The 25045-nt window shown below is 41.3% G+C and overlaps 1 protein-coding gene across 1 annotated transcript; it reads right to left on the reverse strand.

The window, feature by feature from the left end:
- Window positions 1-820: 820 nt before the first annotated feature.
- NUFIP1 (nuclear FMR1 interacting protein 1) lies at window positions 821-24995 on the reverse strand. Its single transcript, XM_013296302.3, has 10 exons — window positions 24686-24995; window positions 24360-24448; window positions 23109-23213; window positions 22434-22496; window positions 22027-22103; window positions 14703-14795; window positions 10575-10837; window positions 6552-6680; window positions 4571-4803; window positions 821-1260 (listed from the first exon to the last, which is right to left on the reverse strand). The coding sequence occupies exons 1-10, from the start codon at window positions 24909-24911 to the stop codon at window positions 922-924; spliced, it is 1617 nt and encodes a 538-aa protein (XP_013151756.2). The 5' UTR covers window positions 24912-24995; the 3' UTR covers window positions 821-921.
- Window positions 24996-25045: the final 50 nt, after the last annotated feature.

Consider the following 25045-nt stretch of genomic DNA (forward strand, 5'->3'; position numbering starts at 1 on the left):
TAAACCACAGGATGCTGTAGGAGCACCATAATGTACCAAGGAAGACATTCTTCCAGAAGGCAAACTAATAAATTCCCAATGCATATTAAAAAGGGACAAACCGGTAACTCTTGGTAAGCCTACAAACCAGTAACCCCTAGTAAGCCTTCTAAACTTTAATACCAAGAGTTTTCTTCAAGAGTTAAGATTTGTCAGGCAATGACTGTAACAGCAGTTAAGGCCCAAGGCTTAATGCTGGGTACCCGAGGTCAACCAGCAACCTAGCACTGATGCAAGCGGTTACTTTGTTAATTTTTTAAAAACGGCTTCTCACATCAGTCTGCACCCTCACTCCTGTTTCTCTGCTCAATTAACAAACTAGTTCAGAAAGCAGGAGACTCCTGGTACAAGCAGTACTTTTACAGCCAGGTCAGTTGTATCTTCCATTTCATACTAGATGTATTACACTTGTATTAGCTATATTGTATTAGTAACAGCTGTGGAAAAAAATGTTAACTGAATCGTCATTTCAAGAGTACACCGAAACACTTTTGGACCCTCAGATACATGGCAGACGATGATTTCACACAAGGAAGACCCATCCTACCGCAAGACTACCTGGCTCTGGTGATGGACTGACACACATTTCACAATGAGGTAAAACAGAGCTCTGAAGCTCAAAAGCAACAATCTGCACCTACTCTAGGGAAGGTCATACTCTGTGCCACTGCTGCCTTTCTGCCATGGAGAAATGCAATTACTCAACACAGATGCTGTTTTCACAAGGAAACTGCCACTTCAGACAGACCCGATCAGAAAAGTGGTTTCAGGGCTCTCAGGATGTACTTAAATGATTATTTTATTTTGCTTTTTGAAAGACACCAGTATGAGTCAGGCAGAAGATGTTAGCCTGTGCTTTATTGTCCACAACAGACATCCATTCTACACTGCATCTTCACACTGAATTGATGGGGTTTCCCATGTGTCCTCATCTGCCACATGAACAATCTGTGAAGTCTGATCCATGGGCACTTTCTCACCCTGGGCTATTAATAATGTATCATCTTCTCCTCCTGCTAACTGAAGGTCAGAGCTACAAGAATGATTAGATTCATCAAGTTTGTCCATCAAAGACTCTGTTGTGGTTGTAGTGGACTGTTCAGTCTCTGATTCAGCTTGTGGTTCTGTTTTACAATGAAGTCCAAACATGTTGTTCTGGATGAGGTATCGAACACACTGCAAAATCACATTCCTTTCATGTCGGATGTCCTGGGCCAGTAACTGGAAAGAAAGAAAAGAAGTTGACGCACATTTGCTTCTGGCTTTGTAGCTGATACAAGCCTAGCAAGATGTATGGCTCTACTCAGTGATTTTGAACATCTCTAAAATTAAGTAGTTGGCACTCTCACAGAAGTCCTGGACACAGAGCAGGAGACTGCCTTACCAGACACAGCACAGGAAAGCCATATATTCCCACCTTTCGTGCCTTTCCACTGACTGACCAGGACTCTGGCAGAGCCAGCAAGCATGTTTGACAGCACTACTATGCAGCTTGCTGAGCTGGGTGATCCAAGGGCTCATTCCCCTCCCTCACACCAGCTTGGGCTAATCAGACCCCTTACTATATCAGTTCATCTCACCAGCCAGGAGAAAATGAACCTGACAATTAGCAGCAAGCAGTCAGGTGTTCTGGGATTTTTTTTTTATTGTTTGTTCAGGCATTTTTTTTCAGGGGCACACATGTCAAAACCTGACTAGTGTCAGCAAAAGGCCCAGCATAGCAGAGAAGAGGTGGGAGGAGGCAGCAGGGAGGGAGTTGCCCTCCTGGGCAGCAGCAGGCTGCTAGAGCAGCGCAGGCTGGTGGCCAACCACCACATCTAGTGATAGAGGCTCACATTAGTCATGATTCACTATGGTACTGGCACATGACTATCACTGAAAAGGATGAAAAGTACGTGCCCAAAGTGCACGTTCCAGCACCGCTCACTCAGTACCAATAACACACTAAGGCAGGTAGAACAAGCCAACAAATCTGATGGTACCTTTGGATTAAGCTTTCAGTCTCAGTTTGCTCAGGTGATGGAGAATGTCACTGAACATACTGGAATATTAGGAATTTCCTCCCCAGTTACCTGACTGTAGACCCACGAGATAATGTTCTCATATCACAAATAGTAGGCCATGCATGCCAGTACATCAGGATAGCAAGTCTATTAACATCTCTTACACTTTCCAGGTTATACTGCATCTGTAATTTAATATCCTATGCATTTTTAATTAGAAAATCCCTATGAGTAAAAGATAAATACAAGGAAAGGGCATGTTTCATATCAGGTACCAGATTGCGGATTTAAATAGCAATAACTGGTTTGGGCTATAATCCACCAACATAAGTCTAGTAGCTTAAAGTGCTGGAGGCCTCCCTCATCTCCTTTAACCTCACTGAAGTTCATTTTGGTATTTTAAAATAAGAAAAAAATTAAAGAAAAGAAATCAGCCAGAAGACTAAAGGACCTTTTGTCATTGAGTGTCAGCAGAATCTAGTACTCTGAACAAACAAGTTTAAAGCAAGTAGCTAATCTGTAACCATCTGATCATTTGCGGGAGATCTGTATTACACATTGCAGAAGATCTAGCTAAATTTGGCTTGTAATGTCACAAATAAGCTTTCTTGGGTTTGTTCTAAGTTTCAACAGTGGTTTAATCAGCCACTTTAAAGTGCATGTTTCTCTTTAGACTAGTTACTAAGATGTTACAAGCACCTGACACCCAGAACAGGCCTTCAGAAACCTCCCATCTGAATTAAGAGGTGCATGTTAGGGCAGATGGGACAGCACAGTGATGTTCTCTCTTTGCCGGACTGACAGAAACTGCTTAATTCCCAAATGGCCAAATAAAGGCACAGATGGGATGCCCCATCACCCTGTCAAGACTGTATCATTGCATTGTATCTTTTAATGCAGGGATGGATCTCAGTGGAGTGATGCTACACAAGCTTTTTATTTTGTCAGCATACAAAATGGATAAACACACATTACTGTTTTTGCATGGCTACAATAAACACGTTTTAGTAGTGCCCAAGCTTACTGCCAAATGACTGCCAATAGATGTCTGCTGCTATTCTCTTACCTCCCTTTTCATATTTTTTTTTTTACAGCACCATTTCACTGACACAACATCCTTTTCTTAGCAGTTCTACTTCCTCGCTTTTTGGATAAATTCTCAGCAGTGACTCCTCACTGTAAAATTTCAGCCTTGCTTCCTTGAAGTTTTATATGCTGACCATTTGCAACAGTGGAAGCCTACCTGTGAATCTCAGGCACTCCCCCCGCAATTCACAGCTACAGTACATGCCCTTTAACAACAGTTTTGAGCACTATTAAAGGCAAAAAAACCCACTAAAATGCTATTTTGAAAATGGACTATACTGGCAAGCTACAATTCAGGCTTCCAATATTCTGTCAGCTTCTCTTGGCATGTGGGACTTCATCGAACTTTCTTCAAAGCAGTGAGGACTCTGGATCACCAACAACTTTGTGTAGCTCCCTAAGCATGCAGTTGTCTATCTCTTGCTCTTCAAAGGGCAAATACTTCCTTTTCAGTCACTAGGAGCTTTAATTCTTGGCAGCAACAGTACTACATGCTAAAAGGACTATCAAGGGATTTCTCCTACATCTGCAGCTTGGGATATGCTTTATCAGGTACCTCTTGCCTAAACATCCTGTGTCGTTTCAGAGCCCTGATGTCAGTGGCACGCTGCTTTCTGCTGTGTTCCGCCCACAGCAAGTCTTCCCTTGATGGAGGAGCTCTTCGCTGGCTATTTACAGAACCACAAGGGTAATCTACCTATCCGATAATCTTTTGAACACTAAATGCAATAAAAGCTTCGAAGTTTTGTTTATACTAAAGCAAGTCACCAAGCCTCCAAATAAGATGCTTTGCACTGCTATTCAGAACAGACTTATAACACCTTGGACTCACCCCTACAACCCTCTTCTTGCTCCTGTAAGACACCAACCTGCTCTTCAAGGTACCCGTGCTATCACTTCCTCAGATTGAGTTAAACATGTCTACAGAGAAGAAACACACATACCCCTACAGATTGCAGCTCAACACCACTCCACAGTTCAAGGCACCAGCAGCCTTATCAACAAGATCTCTTTGCATCTGAAAAACTTGTGTGCTCCTCAATCAGAGGAAGGCAGCTGAATAGCAAAGCTGAAAGCTAAGGAAGATCAGAGTAAGGCCGATGGGATCACACATAAACAAAAACCTAATTGATACTACCACAGGGAGCAGAGAGGAAGGAATAAAGGTTCTGTCATTTGTGCAGCTCATTTTAGGCACATGATTAAGTTGTCACCTCTTGCTCACTTTATGAGCTTGACATCAGTCACTACCTGAATGCACCCCAGGGTATTTCTATTTGTTTATTTAAGCCATCTACACCTTCTCTGAGTGAAATGCTCGCTGGCTATTTTTAAGACAGGACCTTTGCTAACAGACTGCTCTAACCTCCCACAGCAAAGAGAACCACTCACAAACAGTGCTAATCCTGCACAAGAGGCATTGTTTTAGTACTAAGACTTACCATTTCCAGAAGAGTTGGACGGCGCTTTGGAAGGAGAGGTAATGTTTTCTTGCCCCAGTTATCAGGCCTTCTGGGGCGACGTGCATTTGAATTCGAGCTTCTTAACATTGTGCCTGCATATTCTGAGCGTTTCTGATTCCAGTTTCGACTCCAAGTAACAGAAGTAGTTTGCGGTGTATTTCTGAGCGCAGCCTGGTTTTTCTCAGCTTTTGTTGCAGTCTTGACAGAGATTTCTTAAAGAAAAAGAACACACTTTCATCTCAAACTTAAAAGCTTCTTTAACGTGCTTGTATCTCCATGCACTGGCAGTTTGTTAGTACTATTCTTGCTCACATAACCTGATGTGAAGATGTTCAAGGTTTACTTAGAGGAAGTTAGGTTTTGTTTGGTTTGAGTTTGGGGCTTCTTTTAAAATAATAATCTCTAAACATTCACAGAAAGGAAAACAAGATATTTAAATTCTGCAATACAAAAAAGTAGAAGTAGTACGAGCTGAACAAGATTTTTTAAACTGCAGCCTTGTTATCACTTAGCAAGTACATTGCTTCCACTTCACAATATAGTTTGCTGCAAATTTGGCTGCTGAGAAAATCATGATGCAGTTAGGGCAGAGGATGCCCAAGTTCAATCCCCTGCCTGCCAGATGCTCTCTGTAACTTTGGGTAGGCTACCTAAGGCAAGTAAGCCATAGTAACTACCTGCAAAAACAAGAAGTAGCAGCAGTTCTCTACCATACACTGATGGATACACTCAGAAGCACAAAATCTACGCACTAGAGAGTTCAAGCCTTACTTCAACACCCAGCAGCTTTGTGGAAAAAGCCCTTAAAGACATGGAAATTAGGGTGAGCATAACAGCTTTTTCCTGGCACTATTCAAACATGATTTGAAGCAAGGCTGCTTCCCACACCCCCCCACGCCCACCCCCCCCCAACTAAAGGAAAAAAGGCTTGGGAAACTCAATGACACACACCCTAACCAAAGACATTTTATATCCCCCACTTCAACCCAGGGCATGCTGCTGAGAAAAGGCAAAGATGGGGGGAAAAACTCCACCCAGTCTTTCAGGAAAGTCTGTTTGAGGCTTTCTAAAGTATGCTGTAGAACTGGGGCAGTGGGGGAGGGAGAAGGCATTAGTGTGACAGGGCAAGTGGACAAGGCCATCCCCATGCAGCAACTGCCTCCACAAATGCAGTGTTCTGTCCAGGTGCTTCTCTGAGACTGGGAGCTATCACCATACTGGTAACAAGTAATGGCTCACCCAGTAACCCCAGCTAACGCTCAAAACTAGGAGGGAGGAATGGGGAAACAAGAGGAGCAGAACAACAGCATACCCTTTTACACGTCCTAGCCTGTCTTTATGCATAGCTTACAGCAGTACTAGCATACACTGTCACGGAAAGCAAACTGGAAAGAATGTGTACATGGACTGCAAAAACATCCCCGTGCATAACTAACAAGCTTGTCTGTTTACTTGTATAAGTGTAAAAATCAGCAGGTACCAGGCAGCTCTGAATTACAGCAGTGGCAGAGAGGCCAGAAATCAAAAGGCATCTCCACAGCCAAGAGTTTCAAAGATAAAGCCACTGAACTACTGGTTACTTTAACATCTTTGCTAAATGTAAGCCACAGCTTACATGCTATATTTTCTTCTGCAACACCTTTGATTTCTTTTACATTTTTTCTCAAGAAATTGTAAGTACTGCATAGGTTCTGACCGATAGCCTGCAGCTTTCAGCAGCTGGGAACGCAGCTGTAAAGAGCTACTGCTCTCACAAATGCTGTATTTATAAATACACAGGGATGGGACAACGGGGTGAGAGAGGGCAAAGGAGAGGAGATACAGGAGAGGTTAAGTCCCCAGCCCTCCCCAAAGAAGGGTAATTTGCCATCAGGTTTTATCATTACTTGCAGTCCACACCAGTGCAGTGATGCAGGGTAGAAGGGGAGGGGAGAAGGGCAGAGGATGCGCTTCTACACACCTTCAGGCTCACTGTCAGATGCGCTGCCGTAGTTGGCCGACAATGAACTCAGGGCAGAGGTGACCTGCTTGGGAACAACAGTCAATCCCAGCCTCCTGTCTTCAGCTGCTGCTTCATCCTTGTCGGACTCTACAGGGAAAGAAAAGGCAAGAGGAATTTTTTTCCCCAATACTCCTACAACAACAGCCAGCTGCCCATCCCATCACTACAGAAACCCAACACCAGGCACCGTTCGTTGCTCAGCACCATGAACTGACAGGAAAACCCCATATTTGCCTACCCTCTAGAGGCATTCAGCTGCAAGGTTGTCTCACCGCTGGTTTGCAGTCCTGCCAGCAAAGCTACAGAAGCAAAAAGTTTCCTGAACAACAGCTTGGGCTTTCTGGTTCTTTCTTCACATACCAAACATAATTATAGGTTTTATTATCAAGTGTAGGTAAAGAGAGAGAGAGAGGATTTCATAACACGTTTTGAAGTCTTGCTGGATGTAGTCCTGCGGAGGCAGGGGGTGGGGGAGAAGTATTCAAAAGCTGGTAAGGGAGGTGGAGGGAAAGAGAATTAGGCTCATTCAAAGTGAGAATTGAAGAGCAAAGAAATTTTTTTATATTAAAGTTGTAAGGGACATTGAGAACCAAGGCTTCAAATTAGAAGATTGGTTTTCAGCAGTACTTCAGACTGTCCGATACTTAAATCCCTGCTGAGCATTATGAACATGCCTAAGTAAGCAAGATATTACAGTCTCAAACTACCCCAAAAGAGAATACTGGGAAGATAGGAGCCAAGTGGACCAAAAATGCGGAAATTGAGGCTAGTAGGAAAAAAGAGCCCTACCAGAGAAAGATTCCTTGAAAATAAACATGCAAAACTGATGGCTTTAGTTTGAAACAAATCTATATGCACTAAAATCCTGGACTCAAGTGAACAGTGCTAGAGTTAGCAGGAAAACTAGGAAATGCTTTCCAGCAATACACCTGCACACAAGTTTCATACATATATACACATACATACGAACTCCCCACTACTAGTAACATTCTGAGAAACCAGCCTGTTGAGACTTCTAGAAAAAGACCAGTTGCAATCTTATTTTCACAAAAAGAGTTGGGCCCTCTTATTCCCTGTCTGTCTAAGCCTGCCCCATAGGAAAGCTGCCTCCTTAAGAAGATTTTACCAAAATAAACACTTTTGAGATCTTTTATTTTGAAATCACAAACGTTTCTCTATTCTCTTCTAAATAGCATTAGCAATTGGCAATTTGATTCACTGGCACTCATGCTGCTGAGTAAAACAGTTTAGAAAAATACAGAGATATTTACCTAAATACCTGCCTCTTTTTACTTTGAGGTCTTTTTGAGAAAGGTTGACTCTTGCTCATTTACTAATCATGCCAATTTGCAATTACATTGGAAGCTTATGCTAAACACAGTGCACTTTCCTCATGGAGAACACACAGCACTTGCATATACTTTAACAATGATAAAACCAGCATTTACTTCAAATTATTTTGATTCATTGCTGCTTTTTTCTATCTCATGCAAAATGCTGAGTGCATATTGTAGTTGGGTGCCTTTTTTTTATTTTCTTCAAAACTTAAAGAATTACTTTTAAATTGCTTTTCAGGAAATTGGAAGAACACATTTACTGGAATACATTTTCTCTATGACTGTAACATGTGGAGAAAGTGTTATGCACTACTGAATACAACCAACTTTCTAGTTAGTAGATCCCTCAAAATTTTACACCTGGCAGGCTCATCACCTTACCTCATTTCTGCTTATCATCTCCCATTCAATTTCTTAGCTTTGAAGGAACTAGCCACTAAACAAAACTGAAGTGAATGCATTATGCAAAAATATATTCCCTCTGGAGAAAGGGCTGCTGCTGTTAGAAAGGTTTAAATATCCAACAAAATGTATCTGTACAGTAAAATCACAGACTTCAGTTGTAGGATTTTTTAAATAATTCTACTTAGTTACGTTGTGTTTGTTATGACTATATTTCTCAATAGTATAAAAAACCAGCAACTGGCTTTAATAACATGTAATAAGCAAGTACTACATTCCTTTTCCATCTATTATAACAGAAGTTACTAGCTGTACTTTGGTATAATTAGACTCCTTATCATGAAGTAGAACATAAGCGCTTGCAGGAAAATAGTTATATTTAAGTATACTCAAGTTTCTCAACATGCAGAGATTAGTGGAATAAACAAATTGCATAGGGATACTGGGTTCTTGCTCCCACTAATTGAAGATTATGTTTTCAAGTGGAAAAACCCAGCATCAGACATCTTTCCAGGGGATGCATTCTAGCCTTGCTACTAAAAATAGCTAGAGTATAAGTCAGCTTACATGCCATATACTAAGAGTACTGCAACACTGCTGACTATAAGTAGTTATATCTGGAGATTTTATATTGCTGCCAGCATGTGGAAACAAGACATGCTCACCAAAAAAACCTAAGCAGCGATACTTCAGAAAACACACACATATGGAGAGTATCAAGAGTAATAATACAGAAAAAAAACAATGAGAAGAAAAATACTGACATTTTACGTAATTCACTTAACTCATACAAGGAAATGTATTAGTTTTCACATTCTAAATACTGTTATTTTCAAAACCACAATGGGTAATTTAACAGTTTTTTGAAAAATAACTTGATTGTTGATGTACTTAATTCTTCTTCTGGCTTTATAAAGATTTTCTTATTTCACACAGTTTAGCAACCTAAGATGGTACACGTTCTTTAGATTACTGTACAGTACTTACATCAGAACATGTAATGCTGCACACAAACTTTATGGAAGCACTTCCAAAATCCTGACTTGTAAGCAAAAGCTATTTCTTCTCCTCTCCTTCATAATGTTACTACAGCATCACTTCCCTATGTAACAAAGGGCTTTCCTTGTGCTGCCTCTCCCAGCTGTTTTGCACAAAAAAGCATTCCTAGGCAGGAGATTACAGGTAAAATAAGATTATTATGGCAAAGTACTTGTTAAAGATAAATTGAGGTGCTCCATTAGGAGCCCAGAAACCCTCTTCGATTAGTTACATAATACCGATTTAAAACCAGTAACATATTTCAAAACATACAAAGCTAAGAAAACTAAGTATCCAGAGTAGTTATTTTTCAAATCCAAGACACACATCCTGTCTCCCAGCATCTTCTCCCATTCATATAAACATTTTCTGATGACAAGAGAATAAAATTTAATGCTTCCTAATTCTCAGAGAAAAAGACAGACATAAAAGTAGTCTGCTAGATTTTCCCTGTGTTTATAATACAATTAACATGGCTTGCAAGCAAGTTTATGTAGAAGTGCTTAACGCTGGTAGTATCTTAAACGTTCTTGTGTCAGCCTTTCTAATCAGAATTTTTCTTCAGCTTCTTTCCAAAACTTATCTCAGCCAAGTGCACATGTGGACACGAATTCAGTAAGACACATACATGTATCTCTAAGTCCTCTAGACTACTGAGATATTTTCCTCCATAACAGGCCAAGTCTACCAGGACAGAAGCTCCCCAAAATGCATTTACCCCATTTTAGATAAAGCACTGACCAACTCTTTTACCATAATTACACCAGGAATTTCCTTCAAAGACCATGTCCTGAATCGGGATATGTTTCAGTAGAAATTTCCATTTAAAAGGAAGTTTTAAGTGCAAGTTTTAGGCACAGGGATGTTGGACTACATTCAAAGCTCATAACCCTGTTGGCCCTGGCACTATTCTAGCCGCAATACAGCAATCCTGAGCATTTTTGTTAGTAACAATGAGGAAATAAGCGTGACAACAGGCTTCCCAGTATTCTTCTCCAAGAATACTGTAAAGCTTTGAATCAATCTTCTGTTAAGAGAGTTTCCCCATTTTAAACGTACACAGTTAGCCCTCTTTCAATCAAGGACAAAGTTTACATGGTTTTGGAAATCCCCAGCTCTCCCCACAAGTTCCTAGTTACGCAAAATATCTGTAATCACTTCAGTAGTACTACTAAAAATAATTCTCCAAGTTCCTTCATCTTACCAACATCACTGTTTGCCAGAAAACTCAGAGGATCTGTGTCCTTCACATCGGGCTGAGCTGCTGAAGCATGCTGGTTTTCATGTTCCTTTTCACATATGCTGTTTTCTGGTCCATTGGCTTCATTTTGAGTTCTATGTACATTATAATCACCATCATTTTTTCTAAATTTCTTCCAGAACGGGCGCCTTTGTCTTCTCCTTTGCCTTCCTCGCTGCCCAAACTTCTCTTCATTTTCTGGAGGTTTCCACATCCCCTTCATTTTGCTGGAGAATAGAAACACAAAGCTCATACAAGTGACAAGCTATGAGAATAAAATCAACTGATGTAACCAAATCGCTCAGGCCCACGTTTAAGGTTCAGTGACACAGCATGATGCCAGGACTTACTCCAGCTCAGCTAACATGTGGTGACAGACCAGACAGGCAGTCACAGCTCATCTCATTGGCAGTGCAATGTGACAAAGCTGGAACATAAATGAAGAGTTTGAAGTTCATTACTTTTATTTTTTAAAAAGGCAAAGGGCACACAGGCTAAGCAAGCTCCTTGATCTACAGTGTGAGGACACTGTTTTCATTTCACATTATGAAGTTAACAAATATTCTCTTCACTTAAGCAATTAGGTCATTCAAAACAGGAGGAACATGGAATTCAAAGGGAAGCACCTACAATAAACATACTTCCACTGCTTAAGTCTCCTTTTTCCAGTTACAGCTCAGAGAAGGATCTTGCTGCACTAAATCCATTCAGCCACCTGACACCATCAGTCGCAATGACTGCCTGCTTTTGCCTCCAACTAACATGCCATTCATATCTTTCACTCCAATGGAAAAGGAATAAAAAACTTCTGATCAGGACAATGGATTTTTAAAAACCTGAAACAAAATAACAAGTTCTAAACGAGGGGAACAGCACAGCATGCTGGTTCCATAATCTTCCAGGTTACCCTATAACCACAAAACATGTTTATAGGAAGGTACCTGGAGAGCTTAAACTCTTGTCAAAGTCTACATAGAGAAGAATAGGTGCGACCTAGAAAAAAAAAGCAAGTAATGAAGGGACAGCCTAAGCTTTCTGAAAATACTTCTTTTCAAGCAACAGAAACTTAATTCAGCAGAACAAGACAACCACAAAAGACACAGAAGATCTACTGTCCTGAATGAGCCCCACGGTTTGTTCTGCCCAGTACTCTCCCTCAGCCTCATCTACATACATGGTAGAGGTCCTGCTACCCCTAGTCAACCATATAATGCCATACTGGGACAAGAGCTTCTTCCTGAAACTTCTTCCTGGGTCTAGTCATGCATATGCAAGCAATCTCAGGTGTATTTCTAACCTGGTACCTTGTCACTGATAAGCAGCCAGTGAAACAGGCGAGGAAAGGAAAAAAAAAAGCACAAAAGCAGGGTAAATGGTCACCCTTCTTCTCACCTGCTTTTCCATGGTGTACCACACAGAGACCCTCTCTGACTAGAGATGCTCCCAAGACACTGATGGTTTTGCATCTCGTGCTGCAGGATGCAGTGTGAATGTCTGGCACACTTGAAATCTTGCAGCAAGGTATTAATAATTTGTGAAAAAGGATCTCTTTCAGTTTGCCTTCATTCTGGTGTCTAAAATAGTCATTTGGTACCTCCATCCTTCCCAAGTTACAAGAACCAGCGTATAACTGCAATCTATTCACCTCTTCCCACCTGTGTAATTCTTCTAGACCGCCATCATGCAGCCCTTCCAAGCCACACACTTTGCTTGTACAGAAACGTTCCCATTACCAATAGATCTCTCTTCTGATCCTTTCTAGCCTAATTAGGTCCTTCCTGAGAGAACAGCACCTGCAATAGCATTTAAAATGGCTTTATATCACAACAAAGGATATTTCATTCCATTCTCCAGTCATTTCATGACTGCGTCTAACACTGGTCACTCAGCCAGGATAGTGCCATCCACCAGTGCTCCTGTGGCACACAAGGCAAGCCACCACTTTCATGAGCATCAGTCTCTCACCCACAAAAGAGGACTAATATTAGCTCCCATAATTCAATTTCATCGAGCACAGAATTGCATTTCTGAATTTGTACAACTGGGCTCAAAATTTAGGGTATTGTTGTATAACCTAGAAGACACTGAACAAATAAAGGCTGAATTAAAGGTGTTGTCCTTGACCAAGGGTTAAATACAACATTCCAATTTCCCCGAGGCCTCAAACACCTAAAAAGAAACCCCCAAGGTCACAAACACATCCCAACAAATGTCAGCCTGGCACCTGCCCTTCCTCTTGTGAAAGATATACTACTCTTCACTTCCCATTCAGACTGGATAGAGCACCATGCACTGTTAACTCAGCTGTTGCAAGACACCAGACAGACTACTAAGGCAGTCCTTCTGCATCTCTAATCTCACACGTGGGGACAGTGAGAATTAGCAGTTGTAAAGCACTTCAGAGAACCACAAATGGAAAGCACCATAGAAGCGTTAAGTATCTAATCCTTTCTAAATCTTACTTAGCTATTTGCTTTAATAGTACAGCTTGCAGAGAACAAGCTGTATTCTATTTTTGCCTCACACATCAGTAAATTTGCCAGATAAGCACCAATTTGAGAATCTTTACTGTTGACATACAAAGCAGAAATGACAGCTTTTTGGAGAGTTCATCAAGCCTATAGTGCTAGCAGCTCAGGGGAGGGGGGGCGGAGATTTCTAGAATCAACCAGAGTTAAAGGTCACTAAGTGAAAACAAACAACCTATAATTTCAAGGGCTTTTTTTCCAAACAATTTTCCAGATATGAAGTTACTAGAAATGTAATAGTATGGAATTGCTGATGGACATTTAAGACTACATAACGCATCCAACTCACAGCCACAAGAGCCACCAAATAAATTGGTAGACACCAGTTGTGTTTCTGTGACAAGAAAAACTCCTCTTTGCTCATAACAATCTCCAAATACAGTATTACATGTGTGCAGCTTTAGCCTCCGTGTCTAGGTTTGGTTCCTTGGGCCCAAAGCACTTCTGAAACTTTATATCCTTAGAAGGAAGTTTTACTTCAGTCTTTTATATACCTTTCCTTTCAAAGTCACGAAAGGCAACCAGCTGGAGGGGGTAGGTAGGTGCTGGGTCTTCTGAAGCACATGCTGCACTAAAATTATACTAGCCTGACATGAATCCTGTTCTGCCCTAGTTCAACCACTTCACCATGGTGCAAGTTTTATTTTGTTTGCTGTCATCCCCTATAGAAAGGAAAAAAAAAAAGAAAAAAAAGACTCAACTAATCCCAGGTAAGCTCCAGCTTCACTTCCATGCAGCAGCAAATAGATTTTAGCATGAGCCCCTTAGGACTGAGTTCACTTGTGCCTTCCAGCTCAGTTTTTCTAGTTTAGTGATATTCTAGTAGCATGGATCACAACATTTTTTTTAAGAAGTCCTCCCACAGGCTTTAAAGTACAGCTAATGAAGTTAGCTGGGTCCACATAACACTGACACTGAGGGGGAGAAAAAAGAACAAAGACCATACTGGAAAGCAATTCACAATACAAGGGAGAAAAGGTAAAAATCCAAAAGGACTAAGTATTAGGCTCAGAACAAAGGTAGCAGACAGATCAAAATGATAGAGGGTAGAAGAAAAAAACAGCACTACTTAAGTTACAAAAATAAAGTTAAATCTCCCTCCCCTCTTCACTTGATTATTGATTTATCATCTGAAAGGAGAGAGTAAGACGACAAATCCACTCACAAATGCCATTTTCAGGCATTAAAGGATTAGATCACATGGATTCATTATGTTGCTTGACTTCTGTCCCCATTACTTCTTTTTCAGAGACTAAGGTTACACGGATCTAATGAATGGCCACTAGAATGTGATTCTCTCAAACAAGCCAGAGTGCAGAATTCAGCAAGAATTCACCACTCTGATTTTTAATACAATTATTGTTTAATTTAACCGAAGTGGACTATGAAGAACTGTAAACAAAAGAACATTACATCTGCAGTTTTTTCAAATGACCTGTCCTCTGTTAAAGGGTAGCTAGATCATGTGTACAGTAGAAGCAGTAAGTGCTGGGAAAACAAACTAAGAGAGGATACTTCTGAACTCATTAGCAGGAAAGTGACAAGCTTGTTTCAAAACACTTACCCAAACTGTTGGGTAGTCAGTACTTCTCCCCTTTCTTCCTTCTCTATCTGCATCGCCTTCTTCCTTTCGATGTTTGCAAATGTAGGATAATTTCTAGAAGAAAAAAAAATTACTGGCTCGTAAGTGATTCACTGTTCTTTGTAAATTCCCCCTTTACCAAACCAGCATCCTCTAAATGTTAATAAATCTTTAAGATGTTTTGTGGAAGTTTAACAGACTGTTTCCTTCTTAAAAAAGTTGTTAGCGAGGAAAAGAAACCCTAGTGCACTTACGCTTACATGCTCAGATCAAATAAATAAATAAGCCTACCAAATTAGCACAATTAGATCTACAAAACTATCAAACAAGCTACAAACGAACAGTTCAGTAACACTTATGGACCTTCTGCCTACCCCTGCACATAACAGCACTATTTCGTCCTGCAATGTGACTTTTTATGGTGCGTCAATTGGACTATTTGAATTATCTCAAAAGGTACAACATGCCTTTAGCAAACCAACTGCTGAGTTCTTGGAATAGCAAAAAAAAAGCTTATAAGAACAGCTTCTGGGTGCACAAGATTTCTTTAATGTGACAGTTCAAGAAAAGCATCCAAGTTTCCTCTCGAGCAATATTCAGTACTGTGCTTGCACACTGACCTCTAGTTCAAAGTTACTGCCCCTTTTTCATTGCAGCTTCAAGAAAAATTGCTAAGTCATGCACATCAAAACAAATCTACTGTTATAACCATCTCCCAAACCATCCCTCTCTTCCATTCCCCACACCTCCCTCACCATCCCTCCCTACAGACAAACCCCATGCTGGTTCTAACATGCAAAGCCTGCTGCAAGTTACCACCAAAGCCCCAAAATGGCTACACTAGTCGCCCTGTAAACATTAGCTAGTTAAATCCCAGTGCTTTGCGATAAAGGAGGTAAATGATAAACACATGCATCCACACACACTCCAGCTTCTGGATAGAAACACAAATTATAAATATTTGATAAGTCTATTAAAATAGAGTAACAACAAACTTAGAGCAACTGCCTGCTAAATATAGGTATCAAAAAGGACACATATCTTTCTTTAAATATTTAATCTTATCACATGCATCTTCCCCAATTTACAACATGAACGTTAAATGTCACACCAATGCAATACAGCCTGACCACATACCAAGGCAAAAACATGAGAAGCATTTCCTACAATAGACACCTGAACACACTACAGAACTTTTCTCCTTTAAGAGGATTTGAACACAGGCTGTCAGTGTCGATTTTCATTGGATTTCTCCCAGAAATCCACCATACAGTTCAAGTGAGCACAGGGGTGTGATGTTTTATCTCCACTCTTTCCTGTTAGCTACATTTGTTCATCCATGTTATAACACTCCCAGCACACAGCAAGCAGGATTAAATAATTCATTGCACAAGAGCTTTGTGTTGACAAAGACCCCCGTGCTTGGCACCTGTACACAATTTTAGGATAAGGTGCCTTCCTTCACAGTAATAAGGCTCACTGGAGGAGAGCAAGCTATAGAATAAGTAGTTATGCTCAAAAAAGCCTCAAGCTTGTGCTAGAAATTTTTATTTTAAAGAGACAAAAGGGAAGACCCTTAGTCCTAGAGCAAAGGAGTCTTCAAAGTGCTGTTGTAGTTATGCTGATTAAAGACATATTCAGACACGCTCTCACAACATGGTTTGAGACGTCACTGCCTCCCACTTTCATTCCTATGTGTTACCACTCCCTCCACTGAGCCACCATAATGGACTCCACGAACGCTTTCAGTTCGATTCAACGCCAAGACAGACAGATTTCTCCTAAACCACCCTTCCAGTTGACACAGGCAGTAACTAACAGCTAAGGAGAGCTCAGGCCATAAGTCCAAGTATTGCTGCAAAAGCATATCTGAGAGCACCTGAAGTAGCTGTGGGTTTTTTTCTCCAGCTCTTCTCAAATAAATTATTCTCAAGTAAAATAGCATTTTACTCACTGCCTTTACCTTACACAGAAAACTTACCTATTTTCACAGCACACGTGCAGTGCTTCATTCACAGCGAGCAAACGAGCATCTGCTAGTTTATTTTTCCATCTAAGGGCTTGTCAGGCAGCAAGCTCTAGATGTTCACAGGTCACTAGCCTCACTACTAGGTAGACTGAGTTCACTTCTCCCCCAGGTGCTCTCCTATGCAACAACGTCTGGGCTAAGCCCAGCTGGTGTGACCTAGCCAAGACAACCCTAGCTGTCCCTACAAAGAGCAAGTGGATGAGATAGGCGCAGACCAAAGTTACCCATCCACCCCAATGTACCAGCTCCAATGCAACTCCACAACTGGTCAGGTACCGCAGCCCCAGCACAGAGGTCTGTACGCCTCCTAGCATCAGCTAGCTCTGCCCACAGAGGCAACAAAATTCAACTGGACCTTAAGTGGAGGCAGACGTCTACAATGGTAACAGTACGGTCTTGAAATACAACTTTACGGCACACTTTGCAAACTTCACTATCTAAGGACAGCCACAAAATACTCAATAGAGGTCAAAAATCAACAAGAGGGGATTTTTTTTTTTGATACAGAGAATTCTTATTCAGGAAGACAACATTTAGGAAGACTGTTTCTGGACAGAGGTGTGACAAAGCAAAAGGAAGAGCCTATACTGAATCTCTGCACATAAAAGGGTATGTGTTAGTCTGAAGAGCTGATTTGGGTTTGAATCCTTCTCAGAAGGCATGCCCTCCTCCTCCTCCCCTAACAATATGAGGTTCTTAAGACGTTACCTACAAACATCAGTGAAGTAGAAATATGCCAGCACCTAAGCCCTGCAAACAACTTGTCAGAGCTTGAGTACAGACAGCTTCATCAGTCACCACAAAGGCTTTATGAGCCTACACAACTCACAGTAAGAGGGAGTTAAACCAGGATGTAATGATCTGGCACAGCAGATTTCATGGAGGGGCCAGTACTGCCCAAGAACGCAGCCCCATTTCACAGCAGCTGCAGTTTCCAACCACAGACACTTCTATAATCCATACTGGAAGTTCCTCAGTATAAATTGTCAGGTTAATAGCCTGAAAACCCATTTTTCTGGTAATAAGAGTATATTACTTACACACCAATAGGTAAAGGATACCCTAAATTTCCAGAGATGGCACTGAGCATGATCACTAACATGTGCCTTAGTGAACAGACTTTTTTTTTTCCAATAAATGAGTGCACTAGCAGGAGTCATACATGCTTTATAGGCCAGCATACTCCATCTTGCTCACATAAATATCAGTGAACTAGCTTTTAGCAAGAAGTGGAAAAACAGAGCTTTACCAATGTCTAACAGAAGAGAAACCTGTCTCTACAGCAGCTTACACAATAAATTTCTGAGTGAAAAGCTATACGAGTTTATCTTTATAGGAACAGCACAGTGATCAAATTGCCTCAATTTCTTGAGCTGGTCTTCATTGCATGCACACAACCAACAGCAAGGAGGACATGGATAGCCCAAAGGGAAAAAGATGGCCCAACAGAGAGCTGATAAAATCATCATTTTAGACTCCCTGGCACTTTACCAAGCATTGCATCTCTAGCGTGAATTTATCGTATGTTAGCTGAGGCAGTCTTATTGCCAATACATCCCTGCAGCTTAGAAGAAACTTTACTGTATCTATGTTCACCTTGATCTACCAACACATTCCTTCTACTTTGCTTCATTGTCTCTACTTTTACCAGGTGCTAAGAAATTACTTTCCTTATTTCATATTTAACTACTATGAATGAAACTCTGGAAAGATTCCAAGCAACTCTAAGATTATCATTATTCAACCAGAGAACCACTAATTAAAAGTGGTGTGGTTGACAGTACTGGCCTTCATTCACTACATACATGCTCAGCCTACGAGATGCACTGCAAGGAAATACAGCTGTCAATCCCTAACTGAACAACAAAGCCCTCAACAGATTAAAGAAGGGAGGGGAGGTGGGGGAGAATTTACAAGCGATACACAAGATCAAGAAAATCCTATGGTGTTGTATTAGGAACTAAGGAAAAGTAAATTTAACAATTCAGTTTAACACCACAGCAACCTTGCCACATTCTTTCTAATAATCTTTGCTCAAGAAGAGCTGGTTAGAAACAGATGGGCTAGCAGGACCCAGATCTCACTTGGTAAGAAGGGAACACAGCAGTACCCCATTCTGACACATTATGGAAATGTACTGTAGAAAATTCCCTTTAAGCTCATGTTTAAGAAAAAATATGCTAAGAACAGCACACTTATTTGGAAGGGAAAGACAAATCAAAACAGGAGAAGTAATTGTATCACCAGAACTGATGTCAGACTTCACAACCACCCAACTGCAAAGCATAGGGAAGCCCTGAGATCTTGGGGAACTTTATCTGTATTGCTCTTCACTTAGATAGCCTCACTCAGCAGGTTCAATGGGCCACAAACCATTAAAAAGTCTTTTAGGTAAGCACATATGCTGGTTGCAGCAATGAACAGGGCATTGTACAGAATCAGAAAGGAAAACATAATTCTGACCCAGCATATTTCATTCAGAGATGCTCACCCATTACCAGCTCTCCCCTTTCTCTTCCCTCTACATGAGTAAGGCTGCACTTTAAACACAAGCTCTTTCTAAATGACTTTAAGTGGGATACACAACTGAGCAACACAAGAGCTAATTAAGAAGAAAAATCTAGCTCTGTAAGCAATTATTTATAACAGCTGAAAGAACAAGGACAGGAATGTTAGGGATGCAGCATGGAAACACACATGTTAAATCACTGCAACCTAATTAGAAACAAACTACTAATGACCTAAAAAGATTCATTCTTAGCTCTAACTGGAGCTTCTGGAAAGAAAAAGGCTTTTTCCTATCACCATAAACCAAAACTGCCTAATAGCTCAGACTCCCTCTGGTGTCCTTTTTTTCCTGTACAATGCAATGTCTATTGCGAGTCAACAACAAACCTTCAGTACTAAACTGATGTTTTGCTGGTGACCCAATTAAAGCTTCACAAAAGTTTCAGCTGGGTTTCTCCCACTTTTTTTTTTTTTAAAAAAGGATGTTAGTACAGCTACCTTGGTGTACAAAGAGTAACAAAAGCCACCCAGGTAGTCATTCTACACTCATCCTTTATAGTTAAGATGCCCACAGAAGGACTAGGTACCGAAATAGTCCACAGCATTACTCCATCTAGTGGCCTTGGCTTAGAAGGTCCTAACCCCGTATTGCCTCTTTCGGTTGGCGATCGTGACTGCAAGACTTATTTCCATGGATTTCACACTGCTGTAGTGAACAAAGGCTTTCAGCAATGTTGTAACACAGCCAAATTACATTCATCTGCAGAAAACCAATACCCACCATGAGATCCTCTAGAAACTCAGTAAAAAAAAATCTCAGGCAGAGTATCATCCTTAATATTAACTGCAGATACAAGTTGCTTTGATTGGCTGCACCTATTTCTCAAGCAAACAGCATCTAAAACATGACTGTACATTCAGTTCCTGCTTCCCTAATGTTTTACTGTACAGTAGAGCTGGTATTGACACACACACCTTAAACATAATTTCCACACTTGAACCTCAGCATCAGCCACTAGACATGAACTCTCCCAAACATCCCCCGGAGTGTATGAAAAGTTAAAACTGAGTAGGAAAGACTGCACGCCAAGTATTCTTGCTTTTCCTCAGAGCTACTGTTACAAAATAAAGTGTAGGCCACCAGAAAGACAAATCTAAGGACATTTTGGGCTTTGCTAATCTTGGTAATGCTTCGTATTGTAAGTGATAAAGACATGTAAGCATCACTGTTGGGGGAAGGGGAGGACAGCAACACATAGACCGAAAGCAAATAAAAAACAAGCCTTGGAGTCATCTTTTCAATAGAAGAATAAAAGGGAAACCTGGAACCAAAACTAATCTAACACCAAACCATACCTGAACAGACCACAAGCAATTTTTTTCTGGTTAACTGGCATTTTAAACACAGGAGAAAAAAATTTTGTTTCTTCATCAAGAACAGCCATTTTTAAAAAGAGAGCAGCCTACAGATTCCCTTGATTTTTAAGAAATGAACAGCAGGTGCAACAGTTGACTGCTGAGATGTGCTGACACAGTGGTAAGACTTCCCATTGCCTTGCTGAAACGATGTCCAAAGGAAAGGTAAAACTTGCAGGGATGAACTTACATGGGGAGGAATTTTGCTTCTCAATACAGCAAAAACTGATGGAAAGTATTAAAAAAAATCTCCTACCATACATTCCACTCTTTTTACAAAGCCACTGTGTAAAAATTTGTTAAGGGAAGTCAGGTTCAAAGCAAGAACACTTTAACATTACTTTGTGACAAAAATTTAAGTTGGATTCATCCGTAAGACTGCATCACACAACTGTGCTTATTTTAATTTAAAAAAAACCCAAACAGATTACTTGTACATCCCCCTAGCTCTTTGCCAGTGATCTTGAAATTAAATTTGTTGCACTTCTCACACTGCATATAGGACTCTTGCTCATGGAAACAAAACCCATGTACTGATCATTCACTTGCAAAACTATATTCTAAGTCACAAACAGAAGCGAAGACAACCTACAGCATCTTTCACCTGCTAGGAAAGGGAGGATTTTAACCTGTTCAACTCAGGAAAAAAAGTGGAAAAGGTCTATGGAAGTACAGCATGAATTTTTAAACACTTCAGTGCTGGTCAACCATAAAAAAAAGTTATACCACCTCACATCACAGGACGAAAAATAATGAGAAATACTGCTTACATGGGAACTTCACCTTGCACCCTAGGTACAATATCAGTTAAACTACCTGAGACAGCATCACTCATGGATTCTGTTCTCTTTCAGCAGAAAAGTGTCAAGCGATGCACAAAGTTCCTTAAAACTAGGAAAACTCACTGTTGAGGGTCTTTTGGGACAACTTAAGCTGTAGAAATTAGCACACATTGGGATGTGTTAAGATTACAGTCAGTATAATAGTTCCAGGTTTCTTAGCTATTAAAAAAAAAAATCACCAAGCACACACAGTTTTGTGACCTAAAATACCTCAGCAATCAGACTAAAAGGAATCAAGTCATTCAACTAAGCTGTGGTACCAAACCAAATATGTGGGAAAGCTACTTCTTTCTCAGTTGATATCTTGCCTTCTACTATAATAATGCAAATGATTATAGTCTCTGCAGCTCGCACTCTCCTGGCTCATTCTGACACAGGCCACTCATGCAGGAGTTCTGTGGAGTCAAAGGAGCAGCCGTGGCAAGTATATGCTGCTGCTGCCTTTCAGCTGTCATCTAATGATCACACTGGGAAAATATAGTACAACAAATTCATAGGTCACAAGTCTTACCTTTTTCTTTCTTCTCTCCATCTAGCAATCTCTTCTGGACTATCTAATTTTATTCTTTTAGCACCAGGTGCATGTGCCTAAAGAAAAAGTATTCATAGGTGTTTAAAAGGGGAAGGAAATAACCCATAAGGAAAAAGAAAAAAAGCATAATTCTGTCAACTGTAGTAGTATCACACCATTTCATCTCCAAAAGAGGTGAGACTGTACACAGCAATAACAAAATGAATCCATTAAGAAAAAGCCATAGCATTCAACATCTTTTCATCCACAATATTGTCTTACAACAGATCCTACTCAGAAGCAATACGTTTTCCTTTCAGGATGAAAGCAAGCCTCTGAAGAATGAGAAAAGGGGACTAAAGTAAAGATTGTGTAGACTTGTATCTTGGGCCTGGGGGGATACCTACATTCTTCCAGTGTATCTGAACTATCTTCTCATGTGCGCTGAAACTGCAACCTTCTTCTGTGCACTGCAAGATAAGGAAGTGAACTTAAGACACACCAGATCATGCAATTATAAACAAGTATTCAAGCACACTTCAAATAAAGTTGGTGCCAGACACCTGTACAGTTAGTTATACAGCACTTCTAAGCTACCCAGTTTCAAAACAAATGTGATTGTCAAAACAGTAAGAAGGGATAATGTACTTCTAAACTTAATCTTGTTTCAACATAATCAGTGAAGCTAATGTATCCGATAATTGGAGATAAAGTGAAGTTAACCTAAAAGAAAGATTTACAAGACTCTCCAATTTCAAATTTTGATACTTCTTTGCAATAAAGGAGTAGATTTTTGAAATATGTTTTTCACACAAAAATTTTACATGCTATACTGTCAATAAAGTAGTTCCTACCACTTTGTAATACATCAGGAGAAAAAAAGATTACTTCAACAATAAAACCAAACATACAACTAAGACCTCCCCTACACAGAGCATTCAGAAAAAAACCCCTATGAACACTTTCTGTAGCTCTGGAAACTCTTTGCCAAGTCTTCCATTCAAAAAGTGACTACAGCTAACTACTTATCAGGCAGAAAGTTAAAAATCAAAGTGTAAATAAAACAAGCTAAATTCATCAACCTGTTTGTGTTGTGAAACATGCTCATCATACTTCTCCTGGTTTTTATAGCCACGGTCACAGGTATCACAATAATGAGAGAAAATAGGCTCTTTTTTCTTTTTGGTCTGAAAGAAAAACAAGAAATCATCTCAGGGCTGCAGTAACAAGATTACTAGATATTTTTAATTAAGTGTGAAACACATGAATAAGTATTTATGTTAATAAAACCGTCAATTAAAACAGGCTTCAAAGATAAGCTAACATAACATGGAAGTGAAGTTCAAATCCCTTACCTTCCAAACAAAGCGCCCTGCACTCAACTCTTTCCACTACCACCTTTTCCTCAATTATCGCTTCTGCAAACACACCAGGCTGGCACAGATTTATTGAGGGCTAGGAAGTGAGTTAGGCTACAGCCTTGGGTATCTTCCCTACAAAGTCAGACCACGCCTGTTCTCACATCACATGTAAGAGCTCATAGGGTAGCAGAGATCCTTCCTTTTCCCACTACACACATCAGGGTGATCTGGCTGTCTGGCCCTGATAATATATAAGAGCACTAATCTAATTTAGGCACTCAGGCATCACCACAGCAAGGGCTTTTCTAAAGTAAACCTGTATTAGGATTTGGTTGAAGTGTATCTTTCTTTCAGCAGGCACAAGATTTGCAGACTGATTGTCATCCATCTGCTCTCTTGCAAGGGCAGTCACATTAGACAAGAGTATGGAGTCTCTGCGGTACCATGGGGCAAATCTCACACACCTGCTACCACCACAGAATGACAAAAAGGTTTGGATTGGAAGGGACCTTTAAAGATCATCTAGTCCCAACCCCCTGCAATGGTCAGGGCCGCCTATCACTAGACTAGGTTACTCAAAGCTCCACCCAACCTGGCCTTGAACGCTTCCAGGGATGGGGCATCCACAGCTTCTCTGGGCAACCTGTGCTAGTGTCTTGCCACCTGTACCGTAATACGTTTCTTATCTCCAAACTAAATCTACCTTCTTTTAGTTTAAAACCATTACTCCTTATACTATCACTACAGGTAACCTGCTAAGAAGCTTGTTCCCGTCTTTCTTTCGGTGCTCTTTAAGCACTCAAAGGCTGCAGTAAGGTCTCCCCAGAGCTCTCTTCTCCAGGCTGAATGCCAGCTCTCTCAGCTTTTCCTCACAGCAGAAAGGTTCCGGTACTATGACCATTTTTGTGGCACTCCTCTGGGCCCAATCTAATACATCCATGTCTTTCTTGCACTGGGGACTCCAGTTCATACCTTTGGCTTGTTATTTTCTTCTGGAAGATGTTTAGTAAACCCAGGAGCTTGCTTGCCTTGCCATTTCTGGGAGAAATTACCATTTCCACCTTTGGAAAAAAAAAAAAAAAAGAGCCAGTCACACATGCAGCCGGTACAACACCCCCTGCTACCTCGGTGGGCCCGCCAGAGACGAGACGGGCCTGCACGACCAGCACGAACATGCCTGGAAGGAGGGAGAGTCCCCCACCCACCCTCCAAGGCTTAGGGAAAGCTCCAGGGTCCGTGCCGTTAAGGGATGGGAAGGAGCCCACGGGCCCGAGAGACGCCCGCCCCACACCCCTCACCAGCGTGCGGGCCCTGCGGCGGCTCCCCGTAGGCCGGCGGGTTCCAGGCAGCGGGTGGCGCGCAGCTGCCGGGCTGCGGGTAGCTCTCGGCGGGCTGCGGGTAGCTGCCAGGCGGCGGGTAGGGCCCGGCGGGCGTCCAGAAGCCGGGCTCCCAGAGGGGCGGCGGGCAGAAGAAGGGCGGGGGGAGCCCCGGCGGGGGCGGCGGGTACCAGGCGAAAGGATTCATGTCGGGCCCGGACGCAGCCCCCACTCCGCGACCCGCTTCCACCACCACGTGGGGCCGCACCGGCAGCCGCTACGAAAAGACGTCACTTCCAGGCCTGAGCCACTCGCCTAGCGATTTATCAACCCCGGCCAGCG

The sequence above is a fragment of the Falco peregrinus genome, chromosome 4 (assembly GCF_023634155.1).
Source record: "Falco peregrinus isolate bFalPer1 chromosome 4, bFalPer1.pri, whole genome shotgun sequence".
Taxonomy (NCBI): domain Eukaryota; kingdom Metazoa; phylum Chordata; class Aves; order Falconiformes; family Falconidae; genus Falco; species Falco peregrinus.